Source organism: Malus sylvestris, chromosome 10 (genome assembly GCF_916048215.2).
Source record: "Malus sylvestris chromosome 10, drMalSylv7.2, whole genome shotgun sequence".
Classification (NCBI taxonomy): domain Eukaryota; kingdom Viridiplantae; phylum Streptophyta; class Magnoliopsida; order Rosales; family Rosaceae; genus Malus; species Malus sylvestris.
In genome coordinates, this window is record NC_062269.1 from 34,406,503 (window position 1) to 34,417,722 (window position 11,220).

At 35.7% G+C, this 11,220-nt stretch overlaps 1 protein-coding gene across 4 annotated transcripts; it reads right to left on the bottom strand.

Moving 5' to 3' along the window:
* Positions 1–3,537: 3,537 nt before the first annotated feature.
* Positions 3,538–9,633, bottom strand: LOC126586569 (copper-transporting ATPase RAN1-like). 4 transcript variants are annotated; one of them, XM_050251433.1, is made up of 10 exons: positions 9,179–9,325; positions 8,268–8,348; positions 7,261–7,875; positions 6,573–7,002; positions 6,069–6,394; positions 5,783–5,841; positions 5,332–5,674; positions 4,841–5,041; positions 4,496–4,753; positions 3,538–4,209 (listed from the first exon to the last, which is right to left on the bottom strand). In XM_050251433.1, the coding sequence occupies exons 3-10, from the start codon at positions 7,753–7,755 to the stop codon at positions 3,733–3,735; spliced, it is 2,589 nt and encodes an 862-aa protein (XP_050107390.1). In that variant the 5' UTR covers positions 7,756–7,875; positions 8,268–8,348; positions 9,179–9,325; the 3' UTR covers positions 3,538–3,732. The 4 variants fall into 4 exon arrangements, with proteins under 4 accessions (XP_050107390.1, XP_050107389.1, XP_050107386.1 ...); XM_050251432.1 differs by having other exon boundaries at positions 7,261–7,889; positions 8,233–8,348; XM_050251429.1 differs by lacking the exon at positions 8,268–8,348 and having other exon boundaries at positions 9,179–9,633.
* Between the last annotated feature and the right edge of the window lie 1,587 nt (positions 9,634–11,220).

The following is an 11,220-nucleotide window of genomic DNA, read 5'->3' on the forward strand; positions in this document are numbered from 1 at the left end:
CACTACTTTTAGAGCTTAAAAACACTTTCACCAAAAGGGCTTTAGTCATTTTAAAAACACTTCTAAACAAACCCTACACCATTGTTACTTTTCCATGGATGTTGAAGATGGCCATTTTTGTAACTTTTTTGAAATTAAGATGAACTTTGATATGATGTTCCAATTACCATTTGTTTTGAATCTCTTCTTTTGCATGGAGAGTTGTTTTTTCTACACATTTTAGTCTCTCATACACCTCTATTTATTTTGTGTCGTTCAATTGAATATGTCAAACAGAACAACGAACAAAATTAAAAATAAGTTGTAAGAACAAAAAACAGAGTATATGTTTATTATTTTCCTTTTGTATTTGATTTGGTAGTTGAGGTAATTTACTAAACCAAACTAATACAACTAGCTTGCAACAATTTTTGGTCATGGCATAGTGGGAAAAAAAAAACATCACAAATAATGAGAGATCATACGTTCAAGGTTACATAAACTTATCAATTGGAAAAGATTGCATACTCAAAATTAAATATTTTACAGTTGTTTTTTGTGAGCTGACAGTGCATAAAGCTATAAATGAGTGTCCAAGTTGAGAAAGTCGAAAAAGTTTTTTTTATTTATTTATTGTTATTATTTTATGTTTATATTGTTAATTGCATAAAGTTGTTATAATCTTCCCTTCATTTAAATTAATGAGAAATGTTAAGGAGAATATCTTAAAAGTTATATTCTTTATAAATTTGGTGTCATCTCATATTTTTAACATAACATTTTACAGTGTTGGCAAGAGAATTACGTTAAACTGTAAGATAACAAAGAGTCTATGAAGAGTTTCACTTTGAGAGGTTTCCTTAGCATTTCTCTAATCGATTAAATGTTGAGAATGGTACAGAGACTCTCTTAAAGTGGGAATCTTCATTGATTCTCTATCACCTCACAGTTTAATATAAATTTATATACCAACATTATAAAATATTGTATAAAAAATATAAAATGACGAGTCTATAAAAAAATCTTACTTTTGAAAGAATCTTTTTAGCATTTCTCTTATTTATGCTTAATCTGTCTCTTATTTGATGTGTGAAAGAGTATCACACCTACAGTAGTACTAGAAGACGATAGTGACTAATTAAGGTTGATTATATTGGAAAAGGATCCTCATTTTCCTAAGAATTTGAGAAATCATGTGATCATGACCATTCATCGAATATCGTACGATCATAAATTATTTAAAATTTAAAATTTAAAATTAAATATAAATAATATCTAATGAAAACTGATAACACAATATACAATAAACGATCATGATCACAAAATCTCTTAAACCCCAAAAAAATGATCTGATGAGAATCCTTTTCTGATTTTATTTGGGTCAAAGTCTCAAAGATGGACAAATGAATTAAGGCAATAATTGAAGCAATAAATAATGATATAATATCTAACTCTTTCAAGAATCAAACCCCTATCCTTATCGAGTATATTTTTGACCAACCACCACATCTTGGTAGTTTTTTTCTTTGCTTTGACCTGGTCTTTGCGTCACTAATGACATGAGATATTGTTGATTAACCTGTGCCAGAAGCCAAGACTGATTTGAACTTTGCCACGAACCCTCCTCATCTTTTTCTTTGTCCGCACACAACCCTGACCGATGAGAGACTTGGAACGAATAAAAGTTTATATTTCCTTTCAAAGTGTAAACCTTTAACCATCCTAGCTAGAGGACCTTCATGAAATCATATCATTTTGCGACGTCCCGTATTCAATAATATATATCAAGCAAAAAGAAATCAATTATTAGATGAGAACATCATGTAATAGTGAATTCATTTTACGTAAGTTATTTTTCCTAGTTAGGAAGCAAGTTCAATTTTCTTGCCACTTTCCTTGATATTGAAAAGAGGATACTGCAATCTGACGCAAAGATAATATGAAAACATATGAGATTCTATCATAAAACTAATTAGTAATATAAAGAGTAACTTAACTACTTATAAACATGCAAGATCCCTCATTCACAGATGTGGGGATACACTCTCAACACGTCCCTTCATGTGTAGCGAATTTTCAAGCCTAATACATGGACAACACAAACAACATGATGTGGAGCACGTGTACCCATTATGCTTCACATGTGACAACATGGAGAGTAGTCCAACTACTTACAAGCACATACAAGATTCCTCGTTCACTCACTATAGGATTCACTGTCAACATATTGCAATTAGCTAAACTCTATGATGAGTTAATGTACATTTTTAGTGGTTCATCACAAGCTTTTGAAACTAAAAATCCTAGGTTAGTACCAAAGAAAAGTAGAGAACTTGTGGGATTGAGGTCAAAAGTCTGAAGCTAAATTATTCTCTCACATCTTACATTGCGTTTGGATGAGAAAATTTAAGATTACCAAGAAATTCCAAAATCATGAAATTTGAGATGGCGGAGTTTGCTTTTCTATAATTTTGTGAACTTTCTGGTTTGGCTAACCTAAAAGAATAATAACATTTAAACAGAGACGAAGCCAGAAATTTCTTCTAGTGGGGGCAATCGAAAACAACTAAGGAAACCTTATTATAGTATGGTTATACTCAATATGATATTAATGATGGTTTCAAATGATGATGCATCACAATTCCAATGTTACAAAAATTTCAATTTCAATTTCAATATAGTAGTGGAAAGTGGCAAAGTGATGAGAAAAATATAAGTACATGATAGGCGGGAGAGAGTTTTTTCTATTTGAATGACAGAACAAGAGCACTATTGCTAATATAATATTTGATATGAAGTATAAATAGAATAAATGTATGTTGGATATTAGATACATATATTTTCTTCAAATATAACCCGTGTATATTATATAATTATAGTCTGCAACTAAATAAAAGAATTACTTGAATGGGGGCATATGCCCCTAGTGAGCCTTCATTGGCTCCGTCTATGCATTTAAATATAGAATTACCATGTTTCTAGAGTCCTTTAATATATAATAAGAGATATTAGTTTTTTTTTTTTTAAACAAACGATATTATCTACACTAAGAGGTGGGGAAGTGGGCTAAGCCTCATAATAGATTAGCAGTAATGTGGTTCAAATTTACTTTTGGCGAGAATCGAACCTAAGACCTTTTACTTACAAGTGGAGAAATATGAGATAATAGTTAGGAAATGTGTGTGCTAGTGTGGTGACGGCAACAGACGATGATAATGGTTGGTGATGGTGGCAAGGACTGCAATTATGGTGATAGTGGGAGTAAAGGCGATAGTATGTGGTGGCATAATTCATTTTGAATGAAAAACTTAATGAATTTAGAGTGAGATGACAAAATAATAATTTTAAAAAATTGATATAACAAATCACTTAAAATTTTAATGCACATTACGAATAGAAAAATGTGTACAAGTTCATAAAACATTTTAAAAAAATTCCCAAAATTGTGATTTGCAATGAACCAATCCTCTTTACAGACAACTCTCTCGTAATAGATAAACTTACAATTTAACACATGTGCATAAATTTTTATTTTGTATATTTTAGTAAGACACTCCATCATAAGATTTGATATATACGAGAAGAGGGACATTTACAACGAATGAGGCATAAAATTACACCCCATCACAAACACACAAGGAGAAAACATAGAGCACAAAATTGGGATAAAGTCTAATTCGAACCATTTATCCTGTTTTACTTTTGCTTCCTACACAGTTGAAAACTAGAGTTTTCCTTTTTTCTTTTCACTTTCTACTCTACAACTATTTCCAGTATGGCCGTAAGTCTGGGTTTTCTGTATCTCCTAAGGAGCAAAGAAGAGCATACAACACTAACAGATGACATGGCCATGCATGCACCGGCCGCCCACGGCGGCAACATGATCCCCAGTGATGGGAAGAAGACCCCGGCAGCAATAGGTATTGCGATCACATTGTACGCCATGGCAAACACGTAGTTCAATCGAATACGAGTGAAGGTCTTCCTTGAGAGATCAATGGCTGTGATTACGTCTTCCAAGTTATTTCTCATCAACACGTAGTCAGCTGCTTCAATTGCAATATCGGTCCCTGCACCGATCGCCATACCAACATCAGAAGCAGCTAGGGCAGGTGAGTCATTGATTCCATCACCAACCATAGCAACTATACTTCCATCTTTTTGGAATGAACATACAGCATCAGCTTTTCCAGCCGGCATTACCTCTGCCCTCACGTCTTGAATGCCAACCTGCCCAGCAATGCATTCACACGAACGTCAAATTTCTATGCAACTAAAACTGATTACATTATATGTGGCTGACCAAAGAACTTAAAAACAGATGACTCTAACGTTACCAAACCATTATTAAAACTCTTTAATTTTTGGTAAAAAATTCGTGCATGCTTGAAATCAAAATATATTCTCCAACTTTCAATTCATATGAAGATTCTCAACTCGAAATGACACTCAAAGTTGCATATATTTTCTATCAGAATTGGGTTGACTAATAATTGATAAGCAGAAATATACTCACCTCCTTAGCTACAGCCTGTGCTGTCCGACGATTATCCCCAGTAACCATGACTGGTATGACACCCATCTTATGAAGTCCCTCGATTACTATGGCAGCTTCTCTTTTTAGAGGGTCCGCAACCCCCAAAACACCAAGTAAATTGCCTTCGTATGCAACAATTATGCCCGTCTTTGCACTTTCTTCCAGCTCTACAACAAAATTCTCTACATGTGTAGGAATGTTGATTCCACTTTCAGTCATCAGCTTCCTATTACCGACCTGTTTAGGAAACAATACTTCCGATAAGCAACCTTGGATGGGTGAAAGCATATAAGGGTGGAAGCCATATGGAAATTTAGAACTCACCAGAATAAGTTTTCCATCTATAAAGCACTGGATACCTCTTCCGGGCAAAGCAGAGAACTCTGAGGCATCAAAAAGCCATCCAGAAATTGTGGTGTCTTTGTTCTTGTTCGGTGCATCGTCAGCTACAGAAGGCTCATCAAAAAAGTGAAAATGGCGTGCATATTCCACTATTGCTTTTGCCAGTGGATGTTCACTGCTAGCCTGAGACAACACAAGGAAAATATGAAAAATATATTAGCGGACATAAAAATAGTTGTCACCTTTCTACAGCTGAATGTTTAGAACTTTCTATTAAAGCATGGAACAATATTAGATGTCAAGGACTGCCAGAAAAAAAAAAAAAAAACATTTGAATTAAACATAAAATAATAATGATATACAAAGGAGGTTTCTCTGGAGATGTTGAAGCATCATAGTTCAAATCCAAAGGACAAGAACATAGAAACGAGACTGGAAAAAAAGTGGAAACTAGACAGGTAATAGAAAGTTACCTCTGCAGAAGCCACCAATTTAAGAAATTCTCCACGATCCATTCCCGTGAAAACTTTTACAGTAGTAACCGTAGCTTTTCCCTGGGTCAGGGTACCTGTTTTATCAAATATCACATACTTGATCTTCTGAGCTCTTTCCAAAGCATCTCCTCCTTTTATCAGCACACCATTATTAGCGCCAACCCCCGTCGCAACCATGACAGCAGTTGGTGTTGCCAAGCCCAGTGCACAAGGACATGCAATCACCACAACTGATATGGAAAACATAAGGGCAAATACAAAGTGATTTCCGTTTTCAGGGAGCCACTCTTCTGGGTAAGCTCCAAAGGCTCCAGCAGTATACCTAAGGCAAATCAATAGAAGATATAAGTTATCAATAGCTGACTTCAACATTCTCAACTTACAAATTCACTAACTATGCAAAAGATCATAATAAATACGGTGAACTTACCAACCCAATAATGTCAACAATGCCAAGGCAACTACAGTAGGGACAAAAATGCTAGCAACCTGCAGTTATGAAAGAGATGGAAGACATTAATTTCACTTTACTTTAAACTTTACAGAAGTTACTGAATTAGCTTTAGTGGAAATAAAGATGGGCTAAACATATAGGGGCACTTGGCAACTTCTCACAAGCAACTTTATAAGAAATAATTCCTAATACCCTTGAAATGATATTCATATATAGCATAAAAGTAGACAAACTAATTGAAAACTACATTTCCAGCACTTACAAAATCAGCAAATTTCTGAATAGGAGCTTTGGACATCTGAGCAGTCTCAACCAAATTAATTATCTGACTTAAAACTGTATCTGATCCAACTTTTGTAATTTGTATGTGAAGGGCGCCATGTAAATTTATTGTTCCTCCAATAACTAATGAATTTACTTCCTTTGAAACAGGTATAGCTTCACCAGTCACCATACTCTCATTGACATAGCTTGAACCCCACACAACCATACCATCAGCAGGAACCTTTGTACCAGGAAGAACTTTTAACACATCCCCGGGCTGAATTAGCAAGGCATCAATTTCCCTTTCTCCAATGACTTTCCCACCTAATAAACAATATATTCGAAATTAGCCAGTTATCTAGAAGTTTAAAATCAATCCGACCAAAACTTTGATGTGGTTAAAAAATGGTAACTATATCAGATATTAAATACAGGAAAAGGAAATATAAATTGGTAAGGGTGAATAGGAAAATGAAAAAACAAACAGAACCAAATAATGTACCTTTGTCTTTGACAAGCAACAATGCTGTAGCTGGAGCAAGTTCTATCAATTTCTTGATGGCATCTGAAGTTTTTCCCTTTGCAAGACACTCCAGATACTTCCCCAAAAGTACAAATGTTATTAGCATGGCACTTGTTTCAAAGTAAGTTGGAGACCAGAACCCAGTGACTGCACCATATAGAAGAGCGCATACAGAATAGAAGTAAGAGGCCGAAGTTCCCAATGCAACCAAAACATCCATGTTGGTTGAACCATTTCGTAGAGCTCTGGCAGCTGCAACATAGAAGCGCTTCCCAATAACAAACTGAACAACACTGACCAGCGCCCATTTCAACCAATCACCCATTTCAAAGGGCCCACATCTCCGGAGCAGTAATGAATACAGAAGCGGAATATGGGGACAAACTACTCGAATGAAAAAGATAGGAATCTGGAGACAATTTATTGACATCAGTAATAGATTTTAAACGAAATATATACATATCTATACTTATGCACGCATGCATAGAAAAACAAAAATATAACGACTAGGTGTCTAAAAGAGCTCTTGAAGAGCAGTGTCTCGATGCATTCTGAGTGAAATATAAAAGAAACAATATGCTCTGTTTAGAAAATTGAAATTTATAATTAATTTAGTTTCTCCCATGACAGAAGTGGTCTGTTCAATGACAGAAGGAAATATACTCACACTGAGAAGCAGACTGGAAAGAAATAGCCGAAAAATATTTGAAGCTTCACCGATGTCTTTAGAAGTCATTCTTGTATAAGGGTTTGCCACTTGTAGTTTAAATTTCTCATTGCTGGCCTCATGAATCCCATCAACCAAGGATCTAGAAGTAACAACTTCAGGATCAAAGAGAATTTCAAGTTCGCTTGAAATCCTGTCAAAACGAAAATGTCTCACACCGTTCAAGTTGATAATTATGGCTTCTAACATCTGTGCATCCATCTCACTGAATACACCAGCAACTCCCAGTATGATTTTATCTTGTTCGCTACTCTGTACAAGTGATGCATCAAAACCAGCATCTTCAATGGCATTCACTATATCATCTTTACTAATTAATGTAGGATCATACTCCACTTCCCCCAGTGAAGTAGCCAGAGCTACTACGGCTCTTTTGACTCCAGGAAGCCCTTTTAGAATACCTTCAACAGAGTTCACACAGGCTGTACAGGTCATACCTCCAATTGAGAACTGGCCCAACAGGGTAGCATGTGGCTTTGTTCCGCTTGCACTGGGTTCAAGTATAACCTCTGCGTCAAACCCAGCATCTTCAATTGCTTTCTTGATGTTTTCATCCTGAATGAATAGAGCTAAAGTTGTCTCAGTAACTATTAGAGCACCCTACTTCTGAACAACATGGTGGTAAACAGTATACAATCAAGGTTATCCCCAAATGGAATCAACTGAAGAATACAAGGTAAGTTTACTAGAACTTTACTCAAGAAATGTCCAGGTACAGCAACAGAAAATTTAGAATTAAACTCCCAACCTAACAATCCTATAAATCGTTAACTTTTCTGTGCAGTTCATAGGAACGTCATCCAATACAATAGTCGAAAATAAACGAATTCAACCAACAAGTGCAGATACTATGCAGAGCCTGGAAAAGTTGAAAGTAAAAATGTGAAAGGGGTCCGAATTATTGAAGATTACAAAAGATCAAGGAGAGTTTCAGAGAGAGTTTCCACATTTATAGTACTAATAGCATGTCATCGGCCGCTTCACTGCTTTCAAAAGTAGCTGATCAAAATGCAGGTTCCTTGCATTATCTGGACAGAGAACATCCTTACATTATTTTAATTTTCAAAACAAGTCGTACCCATATCTACATAAGCTATCTGATCCAGTTGAGTACGGCTACCTCCCAAAATCAGGCATATGCTATATCTGAGTCAACCTTATGTAAAATTTCAAAAGAAAAGTGTACCACCGGTCACAATTTTTTATCATAATGCACCAATTTAGGACATATAATAAGTCGAACAAGATGTAAATGTGTCTGTCTCTGCCTCTGTGTGTGTGTGTGAGAGAGAGAGAGAGAGAGAGAGAGAGAGAGAAATCGGATACACCATCATTAAAGAGGGGTGAGGAGGACTAATCTGTCACCTTAGCCTAATTCCTATCATGATTGCAGCTCCAAGAATATAAAGTACAACTACAAAATAATTGAGTTACCAAATAATTAACCCTTAATCATGATCCAGTCCCAACATAAATCATAAATAAATAAATGAAAAGCATTACCAACCAAAACGGGATCCTACGATTATTCGAAAACCATAGTAATCCTTAGCAACTAAGACGTTAAGTTCAGAACACCAGAACAGCTACCAAAACTCAAAATTTCACTAAACCCATGATCAATCCACAAAATCAATACCCAAATACAATTTAAAAATAAAAAACCAAACTTTCTGAAAATTAAGCAACCAGGACTAGACCATACTTCAAAACACCCAAAAACAGCTACCAAAAGCTCGAAAATTTTCGAAAAAAACGATGCGAACCCAATTGCCCAATTCAGCAAGAAACACCCAAAACCCCAGCAAAACCCAAACCCAGCATTCAAAAACGAGATCAAAAGCTAAAATTGACCAACCTTGATCAATCTCGGATCGAAAACCACATCGGCCCTGTTCTGGAGCAACGCCACGGAGGCCGTGAGAACCCCATTCACGCTCTGCAGAGCACCTTCGACAGAATTCGAGCAAGCAGCACATGTCATACCAGAGACTCTGACTTGAACCCTCTTCATCCCCGCTTCAACTCCCTCCGAATTCTCATAGGAATCCAGGAGCCTCACGTCCTCCGAATCACCGAAGTCGCCGGCGGCAACCATCGACTTCCGATCTCCGGCGGAGACTTGGGTAAGCTGGAGGTATCTGGGACTCGGCGCCATTGTAAGGTACCGAGCCGATAGAAAAAACCCGAGAAATTTATACAAAAAAATGGAGCGAATTGTAGAGAGAGAAAGCGAGAGTTGGTTTTTGTAGAGAGAGAAAGGGAGGAGGAAGGAGACTTTTCCGAGGGAGATGGTTGAGACAGCAATTTTTTAACCAAAGTTTTGGGAGAGGTGGTGGGGAAGGAGGGTGACGATTTTACGATTTTACTCTTTTGCCCTTGGAAATATTTGGTAATTACTAATGTGAGGGGTAGGTACTGGCCCTACCGAGTTGTACTTCTTACTTGTTAGTTTTTGTACTACACGAAGGAGGTGGCTTTTAGGGCAACCAATGTGGCGTGTGCGTTCGTGAAGACGACCAAAAGAATCAGTCTAAATACTACAAAACGTGTCTTAATGTCGTAGGGAAATTTGTCTATGCCTAACCGGATTTGAATTGTTTGCGCATGTCTCTTTTCTCTCGTGGTGATGAATTATACGAAAGACGTAGCTCCTGAAACAAAAGCTTTAATTTCGGTTCCGTAAATGTAACCTACTCTTGTTACACCAATAATTTTGTTATCAGACTATAAATTACTAACAATCTATCACAATGACATAACGTATCAAATTGTTTGACACGAGAATATTGTCAATGATCACAGCGTGATAAAAATAAAATAACTTGATTAAATTTGTTTTGATTTGTTTAAAAATGAGACCAGCCAATGGTTTCGCATGGCAGCCCACCCTTCGAGAAATGAGCAGACTCACAGTGGCATTTCATCTTTCTTCTGACCGTGTGATTTATCAACTTTAAAAATGGAATCACTTAATTAATTAATTAACCTAAGTTATTCAAAAAGAAAATTTCATGATTATCTATCTTTTGTATGATACTAATGTGACACTATCATAGTGACCAAACAATAATGTGATATCCATTGAAGGGATCTTTATGATTCGATCTTCTTTTCTTCTTTACTTTAGCGTTGATTATCTTTTTGCTAATAATGCTTCTTTCTTTACTAATATAATATCGTTTTTAATGGTAACAAATTAGACTTCCACCAAATGCATGCATACCGAGTTTGTGTGCCTTCTTTTCCTAGGAATATATTCAATTTTTATTGGCAAAAAAAAAGTAATGATTTGACCTATGTGAGTCTTATGAGGGAAAAAATTAGGTTTTTTTGTCAAAATGATCTTTAAGATTGACATAACTCCTTAATTTGATCCTGAGATTTAAAATTGATAGAACTAGTCCACGAGTTTGTCCACAATCAATCATATTGGTCATTCTGTGAAAATTCTCCATTAAATAAGGATTTAATGAAAAAAATATCCTCAATTTCTGTCTAATCATTTTGGCTCATTGTTTGCTAAATTGAGGGTATTTTCATCATGTTGGTCCTTATTTAATAAAGATTTCTAACATAAGGACCAAAATGATTGACGTAGACAATCTCATAAATCACTTCTATCAATTTTAAATCTCAGAAACCAAATTAAAGAGTTATGATAATATGAAAAACCGTTTTGGCTAAAAAGCCTAAAATTTACGTTGGGTTCTAGAGCTAGTTAGGCTACAATTGTCTTTTCGTACCTGGTTTGCAAATTTTATTAAGATATGGTGTATCCACAGTTTTTGGTTTGGTCACCTGGCCATATGCTTTTCTCTCTCCAAGGTCTATTATTTTTCTCCTTTATTCTTTCTTTTCGTCCGTGAAATGTGAAATTGGAATTGGAATTTGTCAAAA

What these genes read in the sequence shown, in the direction of transcription:
- LOC126586569 (XM_050251429.1), bottom strand. Translation starts at nt 9,478, where the DNA reads ATGGCGCCGAGTCCCAGATACCTCCAGCTTACCCAAGTCTCCGCCGGA. An exon ending in TTCAGAAATTTGCTGATTTT is followed by an intron (nt 5,842 to 6,068) that starts GTAAGTGCTGGA and finishes TCATAACTGCAG; the next exon opens with GTTGCTAGCATTTTTGTCCC. An exon ending in TTGTTGACATTATTGGGTTG is followed by an intron (nt 5,675 to 5,782) that starts GTAAGTTCACCG and finishes GATTTGCCTTAG; the next exon opens with GTATACTGCTGGAGCCTTTG.